This window comes from Barbus barbus (genome assembly GCF_936440315.1).
Source record: "Barbus barbus genome assembly, chromosome: 32".
Lineage (NCBI taxonomy): Eukaryota > Metazoa > Chordata > Actinopteri > Cypriniformes > Cyprinidae > Barbus > Barbus barbus.
The window spans coordinates 4,591,462-4,613,931 of NC_136760.1; the positions used below are offsets into that span (position 1 = coordinate 4,591,462).

General features: G+C 36.3%; 1 protein-coding gene across 1 annotated transcript in view; it reads left to right on the plus strand.

The window, feature by feature from the left end:
• Positions 1-18,675, plus strand: part of LOC306852147 (poly [ADP-ribose] polymerase tankyrase-2-like) — a 32,527-nt gene extending 13,852 nt beyond the window's left edge. Inside the window, exons 16-26 of the mRNA XM_079388810.1 lie at positions 205-424; positions 694-803; positions 5,385-5,631; positions 5,720-5,802; positions 10,231-10,351; positions 11,664-11,761; positions 12,030-12,104; positions 15,137-15,242; positions 16,438-16,624; positions 16,804-16,960; positions 17,795-18,675. Of these exons, the coding sequence (XP_079244936.1) occupies positions 205-424; positions 694-803; positions 5,385-5,631; positions 5,720-5,802; positions 10,231-10,351; positions 11,664-11,761; positions 12,030-12,104; positions 15,137-15,242; positions 16,438-16,624; positions 16,804-16,960; positions 17,795-17,854 (1,464 nt within the window). The 3' untranslated portion in view covers positions 17,855-18,675. The remainder of the gene's footprint in view (positions 1-204; positions 425-693; positions 804-5,384; positions 5,632-5,719; positions 5,803-10,230; positions 10,352-11,663; positions 11,762-12,029; positions 12,105-15,136; positions 15,243-16,437; positions 16,625-16,803; positions 16,961-17,794) is intronic.
• Positions 18,676-22,470: the final 3,795 nt, after the last annotated feature.

Sequence of the window (22,470 nt, forward strand, 5' to 3'; positions counted from 1 at the left end):
ATAGCTGCTAAATATGTATTAACCATTCACAATGTCAGATGTTATACATGATTAACTTGAAACTGACTTACTTTATCTTTTCATTTATTTAGATGGATTTTATATATTATTATTTATGTTGTTGTTGTTATATATATGTTAATGCTTTGGCAACATTGTGTTACACAGTCATGGTAATAAAGCTGAATTGAATTGAATTTATAGCATGGTGCTGACCCGACCAAAAAGAACCGTGATGGAAACACCCCTCTGGACTTGGTGAAGGACAGAGATACGGATATTCAGGATCTGCTCAGGGGTGATGCAGCACTGCTGGACGCCGCCAAGAAAGGCTGCTTAGCTCGCGTTAAAAAGCTCTGCACTCCAGACAATGTGAACTGCCGAGACATGCAGGGGCGGCACTCCACACCGCTGCACCTGGCAGGTAGGTGTGGATCAGAGTATGATCCTTTCATTTTCCACTGCCCTGTTGAAAAAACAGCATATGCTGGTTAGGTATTGATGCATGGCTGCTGGTTTGAGCTGGCTTAAGCTGGTCTTTAGCTGGTCATGTGCTGGTCCTAAACTGGTTCTAAGCGACTAGCGACTAGCTCCTGCTAGTCCAGTTTAAACCAGCTCATGAGTAAAATATGAAATATTTCATAAAACTGGATATTTTCATGTTGGTGGTGTTTGTTTTGTGTGTATGCTTAGCTGGCTATAATAATCTGGAGGTGGCTGAATATCTGCTGCAACACGGGGCAGAGGTGAACTCTCAGGATAAAGGTGGTCTCATTCCCCTCCACAATGCTGCATCTTATGGGGTGAGTGATGCTCCAGTACATGGCCATTAACATGCTTGATAAAAGTTACATATGTACATGACTAAAAAAAACTCTTACTCAAAAAACCTTGTAAGGGGAAAAAATGAATTGTTTTCTAAAACAGAGGTGTTTATTTTAAAGTATTCTTTATTTTTGGTTGTGTTTGGTTTGGTTTAATGTCATGACCAAAATGTCAAATGTGATGCAAATGTTGCTTTATATTGGTTTGTGGTGAATTTAATTGTGTCACTTTTCTTTAAAAAAAAAGGGCATAATCTGCATTTTATACAACACTTAGTTCTGGTCTGTTAATTTGATTGGTCAAGCTACATTCCAGTAGTTTAAAATTATACATTAACACGCGCATATACACACACACAGAGTAATTGACAAAATGGTGGTAATGCGGCCACTACACAAAACAAGTTACACTTCTGTAAGGACTTTTGAAATAACTGAAATAATTTGGAGAAAACATAAAGCTGTGGTCGACAGGCCTGGAAATAATTTCACATTTTGTGAAATGTCAAACAATCCTAATCAAGCCTTATGGTATAATGTTGTGTAATGCTTACTACAAACATGCATTTATTATGGATTTATATTGTTATTTTAGTGCTGTCAAAATAAGCATTAACGCAGGTGATACATTTTTTTCAGTTTAACACGTTAAAAATATTTAACGCGGGGGCGGGGCTAGGGTTGGCCACCCCACTCACAACTGCTGCTTCTGTCTGATTTTTCTTGACAAGAACATTCGTTTATTTAAACGCAGAACTTTATGACCACATCAAACGGGATATGTTTTAGATGCACACTCCAACTTCATCTCAGCGCCAAGCGCGAGTCAAACGAGTGCAGAAACGGTACTGTGCTCGTAGCGCATGTTCTTCTATTGCACACACGAAGGCACCGGTGCCACTGTAGCTTGTATCATTTCATATCAAAGCGCAAAAGAAACTACTAGCGGCTAATGTCGTAGTTATGTCGTCAGTTAAGTCATGAAGTTACCAAAATGGCGATATATGTTAATTCACTCAAAAATTTTAATTCTGTCATTAATTACTCACCCTCGTGTCGTTCCAAACCTTAATCGCGATTAATTTCAGGAACAAAAAACTAATTTTTTTTAATTAATTGACAGCACTAGTTATATTATATGATATATTGTATTATAATAATAAAATACAGCTTAATTATTGTTAGGTCATATGTTTTGAGAATTTTATGTGGGCCAATTCTCATGTGTTATTTACTCAGAAATGTAGTCTTATTGCAAGCTTTTGGTCTTTACTGATATGAAGAAAAACTTTTCATTGTTTTGTTCAGTTCGGAAAGCAGATTTGTATGCATGTTATTCCTTTCTCTAAATCACAGAAGTCTGATGGTCTACATCTGTAAAAGTCAACTAAGTCAACATTTTGTTTCTGTAAAAATCAGTTTTCCTTTCTCAACATTTTCCCTTTTCTCTGATATCTGAAATAATCTGAAAAAAAATTATATATATATATATATATATATATATATATATATATATATATGTATGTATGGGGAAAAAATTATTTAGAAAATGAACATAATGTAATTATTTTTTACCTTCATGTCTTTTTAAACCTGCATGACTTTCTTCCATAGAACACAAAAGGAGAAGGGGTCATCGGATGCAAAATTCACTTTACAAGTTGTTTGAACATAAATGTGTGTTGGAAGTGTGTGTACACATACATCCTATAATGATAAAAATCCACCCAGTGTTTTTTTTTAAATTCTCAAATCAGGCTGTTCTGAGAACACTGTCAGAATGACGTAGTTCTGCACAGACCGCTCCCACGATAGTTGATTGACAAGGCTGTCTTATCTTAGACCCGCCCTGAGTGAGCTGAGAGCTGTCCGCCTCCGGTACAGGGGAAGACAAGATGTCTCTGATTAAGCAAATGAAGTGTTTAGTTGTTGGATGTAATAATGAATATAACAGTCGTCATTTACTCCTGACATCTGAGTCGCTGAAGACGCAGAGGATTAACATTACTAGGGAATGCACCGAGCCCCGCTCTACATAAATGCATCTACGTTCACCCGAATCATTCGTTATCCAGCTTTATCTACAGAAGAAGTGAATATAAGGGGTTTTATGAATCTTTGCAAATCGCCTTTTCTAATAATGTGCTAGTTAACTAGTTTTGCGGCTGAAGTTTAGTATGCTCCATAGGTATATATACCTAGATGCCTCATTATGGACTGTTTCTATGGGCCGCGATACGTAAGCCATCCGCCATTTTTGGAACGGTCTGCGAATCTTTGAGCGCATTGACTGTGTGCATCTACAACTGCAAGTTGTAAGTTTGTATATCTTTGAATATTCATTGATTATTATGGTGAATGCGAGATTGCTGATGCGTCAATGTATCTGGAGCGTTCGAAAAGGGGATCTACACATATCTATGGTCAGCTCGTCACTCCATGGAAGAGAGGGGCAGAGTCAGAGAGCTCACTAGGATTTAAAGCAACATGAACTAGAACAGCGTGCTGAAAACAAGAGCTGATTTTGACAGGGTAAAGAATGTGTTTTTTACACTACCATTGAGAAATTTTTACCACAGTATGTTACAGACCTTTCATTAAGACCCTAAAGAATCATATCAACATCCGATGACCCCTTTAAAATAATGTTCACAGTCTTGTTTGGGGTTTTTATCCATACAGTTAACCTGAACAAATGCTGTCCAACACCAAATCTGACAAATAAGCACCATACAATTCATAAGATATGTGCACTGTTATTACAAGTCCTACAAAAGCTACATGTGAGGAACAGGCAGAAATTTAACAGTCTTCACAGCTCTCATTTGTGCTTCAAACATGGCATCACCAAACACTACTGTGAAAGAAGGACATTCTATTCAAAATTGACATTTTATTCAAAATTGTGCAGGTGTCATACCTCATTATATTTCATAATAACCCGCTGGGAAAGGGAAAAGGTCCAGTGCCATTTGGCAGCGACATTCTCCAGAAATTGAAAGAGACACCAACCCAAGAGCACGACCGCTCCATGTGTTTCATTGCAGCATGTGGATGTGGCCGCTTTGCTCATCAAGTACAACGCATGCGTCAATGCCACAGATAAGTGGGCGTTCACTCCTTTGCACGAGGCGGCGCAGAAAGGCAGGACCCAGTTGTGTGCGCTGCTTCTAGCTCACGGGGCTGACCCCACGATCCGCAACCAGGAAGGCCAGTCGCCGCTGGACCTCGTGACGGTATTCACTCTCTGTGTGCTTACTGGACAAGTCACCTCGGGGGAAGAAGATCTTTCTCCTTCTTGTCTTCCGCTTATCTACTGATGCAGTTAAGCCTTCTCAATGCAAACCCCTGTTAATATACCGGGAGAATTATCTCTTACTGTATTATTTCATAAATCTTTATTTGGTTGCTGCTCTTCTTTTCATTTGTTCAGTGCTTGAGGAGGCTTACTGATCATTCCATGCATCATTGCCTGAAAATACTGCACATTTGCACAAGCAGTGGATGTCTGCAGTGGAAACATATGCCTGTTCGATGCCTGGAGAAAGATAAAGGGATAGATCAACCAAAAATGAAAGTCATCATTTATGCACCTTATGGCAATCCAAACCTTTCTTCTCTAGAACATAAAAGGTAAAAAATAACAGTAAAATGCCAAGAATTAAAAGATGCACATGACCATGAGTCAACAATGGCTAGTGATGATTATACTGGGAAATACACTATTTATTTATTCGCTTACTGCAAATATATCCAATTAATTCAAGGAAAAATATTTCTCCCAACTAAAGCTGTTAACTACATTTTGTACTCATTTGGCATTTAGGTTAAAATTAACAACAAAGCCTAAACTATTAAGTTCAATTTCTATACCTAAGATATAATAAAAACTGAGTTGTATACAGAAATTTGCATTGCACATAAGGTCATTTTCATTAAGACGTAATTTAATTAGTAAATAGGATCATTCAAATTAAGACTTTTTTTGTGATGTTTAAAGAATTCATGTGTGACGTGTTACAAGATATATTGAAATATCACAAATATCTCTGTACTAATTGTGTTATACATATTCCAAGGGCTTGTGATAATGGATTGATTTTAGTACTTTAGAAATGTTTATAATTTATATTAAATTTATGTACAGTAAATGTTAAACATTTACATAGAAATAATGTAATAAATATTTAATTTTAGAGCATTATCATATTGCATTATTTTAACAAGTTAGCACATTTCACTTTTTTTCTTATATTGTGCCGCCAAAGCAGAAAGAGTTGGGTCAGTTTTGGAAGATGACAGACTCTTTATTTTTGGTGAACTATCCCTTTAACCGTGGATGCATGCCAACAGCTTGATTGTTTGAAATGTGTTCTCACTGGTTTTGTGTACGAATGTTTTCTTGTTTGCGTTGTTGTTCCTGAACTCATGTTCTATGTGCTTGAGATGTGACTGACACTCACATAAGTGTGTGACTAAATGTGGGCTTGTCTGTCTCAAGAAGATGTTGGTCATCACTTACATCATGACTTTCTGACGTTGCGCTGCCTGTCTCTCCAGGCGGACGATGTCCGAGCTCTCCTCACGGCAGCCATGCCCCCCTCAGCGCTGCCGGCGTGCTATAAACCCCAGGTTATCAGCGTCTCGGCATCTGTGACGGTGGTGCCGTCGACTCTCAACTCGAGTTCAACACCGCTCTCTTCAAACTCTAGTATGGACGGCCAGTCCGGGACCTTCCCTGAGCTGAGCACTCTACTACCGCCTTCTGGAGCTGAAGGAGCCGTAGGCATAGGGATGAAAGAGGAGGGTGGGTTTATTCAAGATTACTGTAGTTTTGCTAGTAGCAAACATTTGATGACTGCTGAAAGTTTTCTTTAACCTGATGCTTTTTTCAGGTCTAGCTCTAGAGTTGAGTATCGGCCAGTTCCTTCACAACCTGGGATTGGAGCATCTGCTGGAGCTCTTTGACAGAGAACAGGTACTTTCTTCTGTTTCAGTGCTTATGACAGTTGAGACCAGCTTGTTTTTAGTCCGAGCCCAGGCTGAGACCCGAGTATGCTGAGTCCGAGACGGAGTTCACGGCAAGATAGAGACCATGAATGTAGGGCCCTATGAAATCAGTTTGATTTTTTTTCCAAATTCCATTTTTCTGGTTGAATTTTTTATCAAATCAAATTTATCAAAAAGCATGTCTACTTAAAATACACAATTTAACATCAGTTTATTAACATTTTGACAAAAAAAAATATTTTAAAGCTCTTTAAAATACTTTTTTTTTTTTTTTTTTATCAAATTCTGTGTTTTCCATTAATCTTCTGGATTCAGTTTGATTGGTTTCATTAAATTTTAATAAACAAAAGTATCTCTAATTAATTAATTATTATTTTATTTATTTATTTTTGTTTATTTACTAATTTTCTGGATAAAACATTCCTTAAAAAATGTTTAAATAATAATTTTATTAGTAGTAGTACTATCAAGTCAAGTCACCTTTATTTATATAGCGCTTTTAACAATACAGATTGTGTCAAAGCACTTAACCGTATCAAATTGGAGGATAGAGTGTCAGTAATGTATAATAATAAGAATAAATACTAAATTTTCAGTTTAAGGCATTTCATTATTGAATTCAGTGATGTCATTGTCTAGCTCAGATTAGTTTAAATAGTATCTGTGCAATCAAATAATCAATAATCGCTAGAAATTAAGTGTCCCCAACTGAGCAAGCCAGACATTACATTAGTAAAGTAAAGTATTTATTTTGACAGGTTGCTGGGAAGACCTTTATGACGATAGTTTTTCTCAAAATAAATGGTCAAATGCTCAAGTGCTATGGTGTTGGACTCAAGCTCAAGACTACAACACTCACACTGGTGTGTTATCCTAAAAACAGATTTGGGAAAGCTGCTTTGAAATTTTTATCTCACAAAGCTGAAAGCGACTCATAGTATAGTAGTACAACTACAGTAATGATACTGATTTGATAAAATGCAGTACAAAAAGTAGCTAACTACATTGAAGTTACATTGGGGGCAATGTGTTTTTATTGTATATATGGAAGAAGAAGATGAAACATTCAGTTATATCGTTTATAATTTAATCAGAGACATATTTTTGCTGGCACAAAACAAAAGAAGAGTTTTGAATTAATAAACAATATCACAGTGTCAAACCTGAACAGGTACATTGCAAGTTGTCAGTATTGGAAAAATTATTTTAATTTGAAGTACTATCTAGGATGGATAGTGAATTGGGATGCAGCAACTCTTCATGATTATGGAGAAAATAATTTTATGGGGGTTGTGTACACACACTTCGAACACATAATTATGTTCAAAAACAATGTAAAAGTGAATTTTGCATAATAGGTCCCATGAAAACTGACAGCAGCCTAGTAAACCTGCTGTTGTCTGTCATTAAAGTCAATCAAACAACAAAGAAAAGGAGAAAATCACTGCTTTTGACTGAATAATTTCAGTAGCTTTAATAAAAAATATTTAATTCACACAATGAAGACTAGTATGCACCATTCAGCAATACTACAAACCTTGAGATATCATTTTAAATGTTTTCATTTTGTTTATTTTATCTGGCCATTTTTTGTCTTGTCTTCTCCGAGACATCCATCAGGCGGTTGATACCATTTTACTTATGTATTTTATTTCTTGTGCACTGAAATACAATTTCTCATATATATATATTTTTTTTATTATTTATTTATTTATTTATTTATTTTTCTATCAACATGTCCCCTTAAGGGCTCCAAAGTCATACGTCAGCATCTTACTGTAATCTTGCTGTAATCACTAAATATGATATTGTACTCTAAATAGCTTCTACATTGCGATAGTCTCATCCATCTCATTTTAGAAGACTTTATGTGTCTTCACACATGCTAATAGTGGGGTACTAATGTACATGTGGGAAAACTCAGAGCTGAGGGAATCAATTAAAGTTTCAAATTGGTGCTCTGATCTGCTTCTTCTGTCACCGCCCTGTTTCTCAATCTGATCGCCTGCACTTGGGTCTGAACTGGATGCCTCTCCATGTGTGGTGCTGGAGGGTGAAAATCATGCTCTAATTTGATCTTTTTCCATTCACTGCTCACAGTCCTGCCATAATTCTCTCTTTTTCTTTTAACACCCTGATCCAGCTTAACTGGGCCAGGCTGTTCACCATCTATGATGCACCCTTTCATTGGTGATCGTCCAGGTCTGACCTCAGTATTGTTGAGTGAGACAGTCCTGGCTGTTCTTCATCATTTCTGGAGCCTTTCACAGGTGATTCTCCAGATGTGACCTCAGTGTCATTGAGGTGAGACAGTCCAGACTGTTCTTCTTCTTTGCTGGACCCTTTCATAGGTGTCTCCCCACATGCTGCTGGTGGGGTACTAATGCACAAGCAGGAAAACGCAGAGGTGAGGGAATCAATCAAAGAATCAGACTGGAGGTCCAGTCTTCTCCTTTTCCGCTCTACACGCTCTGATCTGCCAGATTTCTCATTTCTTCTTTTAACACCCCGTCTCCTCTCAACCTGACTGCCTGAGCTTAGGTCAGAACTGGATGTGTCTCCAAATAGTGCTAGTGAAGAAAAGCCTGAGCTGAGGGAATCCACGGAGTAATCAGAAGCAGGACGATGGCCTGATCTTATCATTTTTCGTTCTCTGCTCTCTGATCTGCCAGAAATTCCTCTTTTTCTTTTAACACTGCATTTCATCTCAATCTGATGACCTGTGTTTCCGTCAGAATTGGACGCGTCTCCAAGTGACACTGGAGAAGAAAAGCCGGAGCTGATTCTGTTCTGAGCAAATCTACTGGTACTGGTAATCTACTGATTAACCGCAAACTGGTAGTTCATCAGAGGAAGTCTATTCTGTCACTACTGCTGCTATAAGCAACTAACCAGGATGCTCTAAAGATTCCGGAATGCTGATTGTGATGTCATAGGTGTGATCGTTTGAATAATCCCAGTTTAAAAAACAACAACACCTCGACAGCTGTGCATGTTCTAATGCTCTTCTGTGAAGGTGTGTGTGTGTATAAGAGTTATAGACAAAATTATCACATTTCCATTCTTTTCATGGAGATTGTGATTTTTATTTGCAATTTTGGTAATTGTTTTCTCTTGTTCACGTTACATTCAAATTTGCATTTCAGTGTGCAAGACCACATTTCAGAATAAAATAAAATAGAATGCTTGATAAGTAAAACTGTAATGTCATGTCTCCAGAACAGACGAGATGATACAGAAAAATACTAAATTCCAAAATAAAGACAAAATAAACTAAATTCCAATAATAAAATATAAAAGTGTCTGTAAAAGTTTGTAGTATTGCTGAAGAATCACATGTAAAAATAAAATGGTACATAGTCTTTATTGTATGAATTAACATACACTCATTTTTATTAAAGCTACTGAAGTTATTAAGTCAAAAACAGTGAGTGATTTTCTCCCTTTCTTTGCTTGTTTGATGAACATTAGGCACACAGACAGCAGCAGCAGATTGATTAGGCTTCTGTCAAGACGTAATCCAACATCTTTACACACATCTGATTTTATCCCAAATGTTTACATTAATTAAAAGCATAATTGAATATGTTTTACTTGAATACTGTCTATGACGGGTATGTTTGATATATTTTGTGTGTATTTGGCCAAGCTTAATTCAGCTCTGACACACAACAGATGGCGTTATGGTCTGTTTATGTTAAATCTTGCTTTACATGTGCTGTAGTTTTTCATGGGCTTTTTTGAAAAATAAACATACCTGTAACATTTTTAGTCTTGGACATCTTCCAAAATTATCAGAGTCCACATGAAACTGAATTTATTTAAAAAAATAATAATAATAAAACATCAACTTTATATTGGTATATTTTGATTGATATAATATCCAGGCCATTTAAATTTTTGATAAATTTAGCATTTTTCAAATTCAAATTTCAAATTCATTAAATTCAGCAATTTAAAAAAGCATTTCACACAACAGGGCAAAAAAAAGAATCATAGCCCATTTTAGGATGAACTGATTCACAAGAATGAATCAGACTTTCCAATGCTACATATCTGAGAAAGAGAACTGTTTATGATGAGCCAATTCACGAGAAGGAAATAGACAGTGCCACGTATGTTAGAGAGAACCATTTGGCATAAACCAGTTCACCAGAATTAATCAGACCTTTCTGTACAACCAGTAGCTATTTAAATATTACAAATGATTACAAATATGAATTAATTTCCCCCAAATATGTCAACTTTACCTCCAGGACAGGGTTTAGCAGGCTGACTGAAATGATGAGATGTGCTGGAGGAACACGCTGTAGAGTAATCACTCATTTGATCAGTGGGAGTAAAACATTAGTCACATGCCTAGAGGTGTGATATTAATACGAGTCTGTGTCATTAGATAACTCTGGATGTCCTGGTGGAAATGGGCCACAAAGAGCTGAAGGAGATCGGCATCAATGCTTACGGTCACAGACACAAGATCATCAAAGGAGCGGAAAGACTTATTAGTGGACCTCAGAGTAAGAGCTGCTTCTCCTTTCATCCATTTGAGAGAATCCTTAATTAGAGACAGGGTTTAAGGATCACTTTGATCTTGTTTCCTCTAAGATCTCTGCGTAACGTTGAATGTTTTTCTCAGTACAAGCTGCTTTTATGGTCATATTATACATTTTTACGTTCATTTATTTATCTCGAGGTCTACTTAGCATGTAAGCCTGTTTCTGCCACTGAATAAAAAATAAAAAAGGTGATTATGACTTTTTATCTCACAATTCTGACTGTTTTCTAAGAATTGCTAGAAATAGACAAAATTGTGACAAATTCATGTTTCAGACTTTTTCTAAGAATTGCGTGATACAAACTCGCATATAAAGTTATGAATAGTTATAGAGTTATAAAGTCAGTTTATAGCTTGCAATTCTGAGTTATAAAGTCCAATTCTGTGGACAATTGCGAGTTCTGACTTTCTACCTTGCAATTGCATGTTATAAAGACAGAATTGTGAGAAATTATGAGAAAAAATTCCGAATTGCTTGTTCATATCTCACAATTTTGACTTTCTTAGTACTGAGAATTTATATCTCACAGTTCTCATATTCTCACAATTCTGAGAAGAAAAGTCAGTATTGCAAAATATATACTTGCAATTGCGAGGGGAAAAAAGTCAGAATTGTGAGATTAAAAAGTTGCAATTACCTTTTTTATTTTTTATTCATTGGTGGAAATGGACTTCCATAACTTATGTAAATAATGTTAAAAAGTTTTTAACACCAAAATTCATTTAATTTAACTTTCCACCCTCTCTCTGAGCATTCAAATTAAATGTGTTTTTTTATTAAAGTTTCTTACTCTACATTCATTTTTCAGCTAATATTAATGTATGTGATTTAATTGCAGTTAGTTCAGTTCATTAATTCACTGCAATAATGGCTTATCTTAGTATTTTTGACTTGTTTCTAGTTAAAAATCTAAAAATTCTTAAATCAAGATACTTTTACTATAAGTTTTACTACATGACTAAAGATTTTTAGTCTTGGTTTCAGGGGAAAAAAACTAAATGAAGTGCATTTTGCTTAAAACAAGTAAAATGATCTGGCAGTGGGGTAAGTAAAATACTCGTTTTAAGAATATTTTACTTACCCCACTGGCAGATAATTGAACTTTTTGCAGCGTTGGCATAATATGTGAATTGATTGACAGCTCTAATACCAACTTACTGTACAATACAGTTTCTTGCTTTTGATTTCTCCTAATATGACCTCTTTAACGATCAAGCTGAAGCTTTTGTTTTGCAGATTAGTTTGCACTTAAATGTTTACATCTCATTCACAGGTTTAAACCCTTACTTGACCCTGAACACGACCAACAGTGGAACAATACTGATAGATCTCTCTCCAGACGACAAGGAGTTTCAGTCAGTTGAGGAGGAGGTAGAGATTATCGTTTTATGAAATGTTGTGCTAATTTTTTCATGTTTATCAATTTCTCCTTGTGCGTCATCTGTCTAAGCCCCTAGAGATTTTGTTTAAAATAATCACAGTCTTGTTATCTATGAGTGTACCAGGAGAATGGATGTACATGTTCAAGTAGCTTATGAAGCCACACAGACTAGTACCACGTACCTAATTATTGGAACACCAAGGATGTACTTTGTTTACTAGGGTTCTCTTGGGTCTTTTGTTTCGTGCCTCTGAACAGATGCAGAGTACGATAAGGGAACACTGGGATGGCGGTCATGCGGGTGGGGTTTTCAACAGATACAACATTGTGAAGGTAAAAGGTTTCATTTTTTCTTTTTTCCCATTAAGCTATTTTTACAATTTAGTAGCTCTGTTTCCACACTGCTCCCCTGCCCCTGCAGGTCTCTTTTCCCATTGAATTACTTCTAGGGTTTCCAACAGATTGAATTTATTAGTAGAGAATGTCACTAGCAATGCCAAGGTCACGGGTTCCGTTCTCAGAGAATTTATGAACTGATGAAAAATGTATGCATTGAATGCAATGCAATTCATGCTAGGCAACCACCAAATCAGCTGTCCTGTCAGACTAATCAAAGGATTATAGCGCGAGCGCTCTAAAATATTGGGTTTTTGCTGTTAAGTAAATTGTCATATTAGCAGAAACCTTAAAAAATACAGCTCCGGGTAACCCGCAACAGACACCAAAAGTTTCTCCTCCATCATTGCAGTCTCCGGACTTTCTAAGCAACGGAAGGCCAGCCTCTCCGTTCATTTGATTGGACATTGTAAAAAAATACGAATGACTTTGGGCGCTTTTCCGCTCAGAGTTGCTTTTTTTTTCAACTTCGGGCGCTCAGAGCGCTCCTCCAAAAGCGCAAGGCGGCTAAAACACGAATGCGCCTGGGCAAAACGCTCACTACCAACAGAAAACAATTCAAAAAAGGCACCTCTCACTGCAAAAAACTGCATTCTACCTGATCGGGGCCTAATTTTGTAGTGAATATAATTGTTTTTAGTCATAAGCTGTTGTAAAATATTGCCTATTATTCTTTTTTTAGTAAAACTATTAATGTTTTAATTTGTGAGCAAATCATACTTTTTTCAATAATTTTACTGAATCCCGTTACTAGCAGTTAACTTCAGGAAACAAAATCAATACCTTTACAGTGTTTCTGCTACATTCATTGAATGAATGAATGAATGAATGAATGATGCATTTATATAGCGCTTTATTGTGTATTGCTGTACACCCAAAGCGCTTTACAATCATGTGGGGGGGGTCTCTCCTCAACCACCACCAGTGTGCAGCATCCACTTGGATGATGCGACGGCAGCCACAGGACAACGGCGCCAGTGCGCTCACCACACACCAGCTAGGTGGAGAGGAGAGAGAGTGATAGAGCCAATCAAGTGTATGGGGATTATTAGGAGGCCATGATAGAGGCCAGTGGAGGGAATTTGGCCAGGACACCGGGGTTACACCCCTACTCTTTACGAGAAGTGCCATGGGATTTTTAATGACCACAGAGAGTCAAGACCTCGGTTTAACGTCTCATCCGAAAGACGGTGCTTTTTGACAGTATAGTGTCCCCGTCACTATACCGGGGCATTAGGACCCACACAGACCACAGGGTGAGCACCCCCTGCTGGCCTCACTAACACCTCTTCCAACAGCAACCTTGTTTTCACCGGAGGTCTCCCATCCAGGTACTGACCAGGCTCAACCCTGCTTAGCTTCAGTGGGCAACCAGTCTTGGGCTGCAGGGTGATATGGCTGTGGCTCTGTGTCATTCTGCCATGCCGGCCACCCACAGCTGCAGCTGGCACGATGCAACATGACGCGTAAAAAAAGACAGTAATTATGTCCCCACTGGATGCAACAAATGTCTCATTTATAATGGATTTTATTGTTTTTGCGTCGTCGCGCCGGGACACGGCATCACAATACGGTAAGGGGCGTAACATTTCCATCACACGCTTGAGGTATTCGGCCAATCACAGCGCACTGGATAGCTGGCCAATCAGAGCACACCTCGCTTCTCAGGACAATGAACTTTGTAAAAATCGACGCGTTTCAGAAAGGCGGGGCATAGAGGAGCAACAATAATGTACAGTATGTGGAAAATAATGTGTTTTTTGAACTTTAAACAAATTGCACCTAAACACCAAATGCACAAAATAATGTTCTTCTTAGCAACGTCATATGACCCCTTTAAACATTCAAGCGACTTTAAGCCATTCAAGAGCAAAAAGCATGAAAGAGCACTTAATACAGTATTCGGTTGCTCTCTCATAGACCGTTTTCTGTGCACACACACCCAAATTGTTTTGCTTATTGTGCATAAACAGCCAAATACATACAGTATTATGTCAAAATGTCCATCTTGGCGAGTATTCACTTAAGCACAGTCGGTTTATATTTAACATAGACTGTATATAGGCTATTAAGTGAATGTAAACCATTGAGAAGCAAAACACAAGTGTGACAGTATATTAGATCCATGCATGAGGTCTTAAAGAGACAGCACCCTAAATAAACATGCTGTCTGTCATCATTACGTCATTATTAGTTCCTGTAGTAATTCTGTAACTTTATTACTGTCAGATACACCTGGAAAACATTAAGTACTGTTAATTTCAGTTGTATCTTTTTATTTGTTTTGTTTGTGTTACTGCTTGTCATTTATTTATCTGTTCTTATTTTATTACTTACTGTTTACTTGTCTTTTTTAGTTCAAATAAATTCAATTGAGTTTAAGTGCTTGGGATTCTTTGGTTTAACCACCTGACAGCACAGCTGGAATAAATCCAGGGGGAAACACTACCTTTATATCCAACTTAAACGAATGATGGCATCAAACAGATTTGGTTCCACTTCCACACCAAAAACTAGTGTTCTTTGAAGATACACATCTTTAGAGAGTTTAGAGAATCAGTGTAGAGAGTAAGGATGCAGTCACATTGGTGAAATTTTATGGACAAAAAAGGTCCATATTGTCAATATTGTAGCAATGCATTGTTCACACAGAAATAACTTTCAACTATTCAGAGCAGCTTTCTTTGGGTTGACATGGTAAATCAGTGAAAAACGTGAAATGGCTGGATTTTGCCCGCAAAGATTCATTGAATAACTGTAAATGTGACCACATCTGAAGACTTGCACAAGAAAATCTTTATTTTATTTATTTTATTATTAGTTAATGCATTGGACATCAGTGACTAACAATGAACAATACTTTTACAGCCTTAATCTAAATTCATGTCAATTTTACTACATATACAAGTTACATAAATTAGCATTAATTGATGTTAAATTTAAAAGTGGTATATTTTCTTTTTGGTCAGATCCAGAAGGTGTGCAACAAGAAGCTGTGGGAGAGATACACCCATCGCAGAAAGGAGGTTTCTGAGGAGAACCATAACCATTCCAATGAACGCATGCTCTTCCACGGTGTGTGGACCAAGGCCTGGTTTCAAACCACTCATTCATTCACTGCTATTCTGATTAGGGCTGCAAAAACGAATAGATCAAATCAGTAATATATTATTTGACAACAAATTTGTTAATTGATGAAATCTTCCCACATTGCACAGAAATCTTCACCCAGTCATGTCACTCTACAGTAGTAAATAACTCATTCAAGTGTACAAAATGCATCTGCAAATGCAGTAAAAGATGCAGAGTGAACTGCTCCAGGAAAAGTGCACAATCCACGTGATCCTAAACGTCATATTAAGCGATTCACACAAGCATATAGTTTAACGCTGCATGCCTTGTTTTTAATGTGCATTGACAAATGCTGTTTAATCCATTTTGCATAAATTACATTTTACAGTTGTATGCATCCTTGTATATAAACATTAGAAAATCACAGTTGTTTCTATTATGCATAAAGGCTGACATATCGAGTCTGACTTCACTGCAATAGACTGAACGCAATAGAATATACAGTGCATGTTCTTGTTAGACATTAATTGTAAGTTAATTCTTCATGTAAGAAATAAATATTTGTATTTTTTATCATTGATAATCAGTTTTTTTTTTTTTTTTTACTTCTACTTTCAAATAGTAAGCATTTGGTTTCAATCTGTACACCTTTTTTGCATAATATTTAACTGCACACAGCCTACATAGATACAGTGATGGCCAAAATGATTAGAACACTAGTATTTTCAGCAGCTAAAAAATGGTTTCAAGTCAGCTATTTCTATCTTTTGCTGTAGTGTGTCAGTAGGAAATATCAGTTTACATTTCCAAACATTGATTTTGCCATTAATGGTAATAATCCAGTGAGATTTTTGTTTTAATTTTGGTTCAAGCTTTAGTAATTATGACGTGTTCTTGTCATTTTTATTAGCTTTTTTTATAAACAAGTCTATATAGTTTTTATTTTGTTAAAACCATTTTTTGCTGGTGAAAATACTAGTGTTGAAATAATTTTGGCCACCACTGTACATTCACTATTTGTTTTCATTGCCGTCAAACTGCACATTGTTTGGGCAGGATGTGAAAAAAATGTAAATAATGCATTGAAATCTATTTTTTTTTAATTAAATGTGTTATTTTGTAATCATTTTTGGATTTTTCATCAAATTAATTGGGGAAAAATATCATTAGATTAATGCTTTGATTCTGCTTCCCCCAGGGTCACCGTTCGTAAACGCCATCATTCACAAGGGCTTCGACGAGAGGCATGCATACATAGGGGGAATGTTTGGGGCTGGGATCTACTTCGCGGAAAACTCTTCCAAAAGCAACCAGTACGTTTATGGAATAGGAGGAGGAACGGGGTGCCCTCTTCACAAGGACAGGTCATGCTACACGTGTCAGAGGTGAGATGAGATCGGAGCAGGCCTCTCATTTAAGTGGCTTCACGTTTCCCAGCACAATGTGTTTTGTCAGCAGAGTGTTGCTTTGTGGTGTTATTTTCCAAAACCTTGAAGAGAAATTGATTTCCTATTTCCTTTCTAAAGCGTTCATGCTCTCTCTTCGCTCTTTCTGCCCCTCCCAGGCATCTTCTGTTCTGTCGTGTGACGTTGGGGAAGTCTTTCCTGCAGTTCAGTGCAATGAAGATGGCCCACTCGCCACCAGGACACCACTCAGTTACTGGCCGGCCCAGTGTGAACGGTCTCGCTCTGGCTGAGTACGTCATCTACAGAGGAGAGCAGGTAGTGCAGCCACAGGGTCTAGGTTTTTCCATTCATAGCCAACATGCATTGATAGAATGGCTGAGATAGAGTGTGTGTGTGTGTGTGTGTCACATGCATGTCTCATTTTAATGTAGTTTAAATTAATATACTAATTTAACTAAAACTGAAATCAAGATAAAAACTATATAGACTTATTTATAAAAAAAAAAAGCTAATAAAAATGACAAAAACACGTCATAATTACTAAAGCGTTAACTAAAATTAAAATGAAAACAAAATATAAAAATAAAAGCTAATTCAACTATTAAAGAAAACTATAATAGCATCTCAATGATACGGAAATAACTCTGTTTGTACACTGTAGTATTGTGAACAATGTTGCAGATATTTATAAAAAATATATATTTATATATATTTTTTTTTTACTTTTTAAAAGAAGATACCTACCAAGGCAACATTTATTTGTTCAAAAAAAAAAAAAACAGTGGAAGAAATTATACTGTGTGATATTATTACAAGAAAAACATATTATTTAAGAGCTGTTTTCTATTTGAATACATATTAAAATGTAATTTATTCCTATGATGCAAAGCTGAATTTTAGCATCATTATTCAAGTCTTCAGTGTCACATCATCCCTCAGAAATCATTCTAATATGCTGATTTGCTTTGCAAGAAACTTCTTATCAATGTTAAAAATAGTTCTGCTGCTTCACATTTTTTTCAGAATTCATTGAGCAGAAAGTAGAGCATTCTTGATTAATAAAAGTGTTAATTTCTTTCAAAAAAAGAAATGCATACATATATATTGTCAAGTGAAACTAACACTGCTTTTGTCATTTTTCCTCCCAAGGCTTATCCTGAATATTTGATCACGTACCAGATCATCAAACCGGACAATTCTTCAGATTAACACACGGGAGCAGAAACACGATGCTCTTTCCATCTCAGAGGACAGAAACTGCTTGTTTATTGCATGCTTTATTTATACAGTGTATAATTCTTTTCTCTTCCTACAGCTGCCTGCTTTTGTCTAATTTAAAGCAACTTGTTAATCAAATTTCAGACGCAACAAGTCTCACGGGTTCAGTCATTTACACTGGTTGCAAAACTTCCATTTCCTTTGCTTTACTCTCACAAAGTTGAACTTATTTATTTTACAAAGACAATTGTATATATATTTTGTACTAATTGATTTATTGATGTTTGTATCATAATAGTTTTATGCCTGAGTTGTAAATGTTTGCCACTATGCTGCAGTTTTCAATGTGAATACAGGGTCTTTTAAAGGTTATTTGGTAGCATCAGACCAGTTGAAAAGCATCCAGTATTCAGGATAAAGAATATTTGGCAGAACAGGATGAGACTTAATCCAAGTATCAAATTATCTTACAATGTCCTCTTGTCTGTTGTTGCCCTCCAAAATAGTAAGGCTTTAACTCGTGCAACGATGATGCAAAACTGGTGTGTGTTACACCGCTGATCGAGAAGACAAACTTAATCTTCGTTTTATTCTCAGTCTGCAATGTATTGGTGCTTGACTGAATAGTTTCTGGGGTTTGATATGAAAATGCTGTTTTTTGTCACAATAGTTCAGGAGTACCTGTACCCTGTTGTGCATGAACATGTCAGGTTTTCCTCTTGTAATGTCATGTCTAACATGTGTTTACTTTGTCGTCAAAACAACAGCGTCGATAACATTATGATCAATTAAAGAGATGCTTTTTATCATTCTCCGTTGTTTCTGTCGTTATCACACAAAGTTAGCCTGTTCCAGCATCTCAATGCGAGCAATTGTGAAACTAACAAATGTCTCACTGCAGAGGATCCCTTGGTGAGCAAGTGATGGTGTCATGCTAAATTTCTTCTAATCCATTGCCAAACTCATCTCCATCTTGAATGGCCTAAGGGTGAGTAAATTTTCAGCAGATTTTCATTTTTGCTTGAACTATTCCTTTTTTCTTTTTTGTATAATTTTACGATCTGACTTGTCCAAAAGTGTAGGCATGCAACTTTGTACATTGCAAGCCCACTCCCTAAATTTTGCAACTAATTCACCAACACTGAGCTTTGAAAAACACACATGAAACCCTGTGAATAAACTCTCTTTGTGATGCTTGTCTGACCTTCTACAGGCAATACCTATGTGACAAAATACACAAAGTTTTTACTTTTGTGCTATAGACATTTTCATAAAAGTAGAATGGCTTTTAAAAGAAGCAGTCTGTCAAAGCGACCACAGAAGCGTCCCGAAGAAGCTTTGTCTGCACTTGAGTCTAAATCACTCGGTGAACTAACGCTATGGCGCAATGGCTGTAGTGCATTTCAGTGAGCCTCTATTCACTGCTCACCCAAACTTCAGGTCACATCTGCAACATTTCTGATAAAAACACAAAGGCTAAGCCACAAATCAAGTGTAGAAATGGTCCAGATGATGTTACTTAATATTATTTCTTATGAAATGGGAAAAGTCATGTGGTAACAGGGTAGGGCAGGTAAATATTTTGGCAAATTGCAATTATTATTATATGTGATATTATCACCTAATAATGTGCCATTTATTGCATTGACCTTTTTATAAAGCTGTTTGTCACATATTATTATGGACTGTAATAACTGGATGTGTGTGCATTGTGTGTAATGGCATGTGTCAGGCTGTTGAAAATATTCTGTCCAAAAGTATTCAGACACTGTCTGACTATGTCCCAATTTATCACGCTGCTCGTGTTAGAGACATAACAGTATAACAGAGCTGCCAAGCTGTCCATCTAACTGTCAGGACGGTCAATAAGCCCGAAATGTGACTGCCACTAAAAAACACATTCTTTGTTGCTCCTAGAAAACTGACATATTTATAGACTAGCAGTCAAAGGTTTTTTATTATTATTATTATTTTTTAAAGTCTCTCAAAGGCGGCATTTATTTTATTAAAAATACAATAAAAAGAGTGATATTGTGAAATATTATTACAATTTAAAATAAGTGTTTTCTATTTGAACATGTCTTAAAATGCAGTTTATTTTTTAAAGTCTTCAGTGTCACATGATCCTTGATCAAATGTTACAAACTTTCTATTCATCAAACATTGCACAGTTTCTACAAAAATATCAAGTAGCAAAAACCGTTCTCAGCATGGATAATAATTATAAATGTTTCTTGAGCAGCAAATCATGTAACTGAAGACTGGAGTAATGTTTCTGAAAATGCAGCTTTGCATCACAGGAATAAATTACATTTGTATAATATATTCAAATAGAAAACAGCTCATTTAAACTGTAATAATATTTCACAAAATGGCTGTTTTTACTGTATTTTTATCAAATAAATGCAGCCTTGTTAAGCATAAAAAACAAAAAAAACAAAAATCTTTATATTCAGCTATGGAATGACAATTTTGTCAAAATGTCAGATAAGACCTCTGTTTTCCAAAGCTGCTAATTTGGATAAATGACTGGTTCTATTGAATGTCTTTCACACAACCAAAATGAACTTTTCTTTTATAAACAGCATGAGAGTCTATTGATTTGCTCGGAAAAAAAGATGAACATGGCACTGAAGATAATGCAATTCTTTTGCTGTCCTTTCCCATCATGCACCACTGAAAGTGATTCGACTGAATGGCAAACCATGAAGCAGAACGTTGCCATTTCATAAGTGACCTCCAGGTGTGTGTTTCTCTCTCTTTCTCTCTCTCTCTCTCTCTGTCTTTGTCATTCCGGTCGAATGCCCTGACAACACACCAGATTCAGACTGTTGATGGATGGATTTGTCCCTACTAATGGAAACTTTCATTCAGTTCACTGAAATAAATGTAATATTGCAAGCTTGATTTATTTCTTTATAGGCATAATCAGCGTATAACTGCACATGCATATGCTAGTCAGACAGTCAGCCCGTGCTTTTGATGTATAGCTATTAGAGTGGAAGTTACACAGACAAATGACATCCTAGTGTCCTCACCTCTTCAGATAGCAATATGAATACAAAGAAGGCTATTGAAGTCACGTCTCTCTCTGTCTCTGTATTTATCTTCTTCTCTCAGTCCAACTTTCTCTTTTGTGTGGTGATCAAAAGACTGCAAGCTTCAATCAAGTTCATTGTTCCTTGCAATTGACTTTTCTTTTTTTTTTTTCTTCATCACAGAATTTACTGTCATCTAGGATTTTGTGTGTGTTTTTTGGATTGGAAACCATTGGTAAAACAAATTAAACGACTTTCTTTGAGTTATATGTTTGTTTATTGGAACAGATTTGGAGAAATTGAGCATTACAAAACTTGCTCTCTAATGGATCCTCTGCAGTGAATGGGTGCCGTCAGAATCAGAGTCCAAAAAGCTGATAAAAACATCATAATAATCTACAAGTAATACACACCACTCCAGTCCATCAGTTAATGTCTAGTGAAAGCATGTTTGTAAAAAAACAAAGTCTCTATCCTCTATGCATAATTTTGCTTTCTACAGTGAAGAAGTTGTCTCATCTGAATAAATATGCACAGATTAAACATAGTTTACAAGCAAAAACAGTTCTAAACAAATATGTTGGTGGATTTTGATGTGAGAGGACAATAGGAGATGGACGTCTTTACTGGAGAAAGCATTAGTATGGATTATGAATGTGTATTTTGGCCAGAAACAATGTTTTATCAGCTGTTTGGACACTCATTCTGACGGCACCCATTCACATAATTTCAGATGATATAGAAAGTAGTCCTGGCTATCACAATGCTAAATAGTATACACAGTGCATCTCAGCAATGATCAAGAGAAATGGGAGGCACCTGAGCTAAATTGTGTCATGTGTTTTAAAAATTGTCAATAAAAGTGTTGTTGCAAAGGGTCTGAATACTTATGTAAATGTGATATTTCAGTTTTTTCTTTTTAATAAATTTACAGACATTTCTAAAATTCTGTTTTCACTTTGTCATTATGAGATAAGGAGTGTAGACTGATGAGAAATAAAAAGAATTTAAACAACTAGTATCAGACTGCAACATAACAAAACTGAAAAACGTGAAGGGGGTCTGAATACTTTCTGAACGCATTGTGTGTGTGTGTGTGTGTGTGTGTGTGTGTGTGTGTGTAGATAGATAGATAGATAGATAGATAGATAGATAGATAGATAGATAGATAGATAGATAGATAGATAGATAGATTACTATTTTGCAGTAGTATGCAATGGCAGAACTAGGTAATTTGCATAGGAGTGGCCTGGCATCAATCAGTCAGGGGTCTGGGCAGAAATTCATTATTCATACCTAAAAATTTTATTTGACTCTAAAGTACTAGTGCTTATAACACAACTGTCTACACAAAAATGATTGCACTGTATTGGAATAGAAGAAGTGATGGCATAGATCAGTGAATTTGACCATCTTTGTCTTCTTCAACCCCCAAACATTAATAGAAATTAAGATCACAGTACAGCAGCTCAAGCTCAATTTGCTCAGCTCAGCTAACGGTTCTCAGCAGATCCATATGTTTGTTCTCCATCAGTTCATCCATAGGGATAGAGAGACAGGCAGATAACT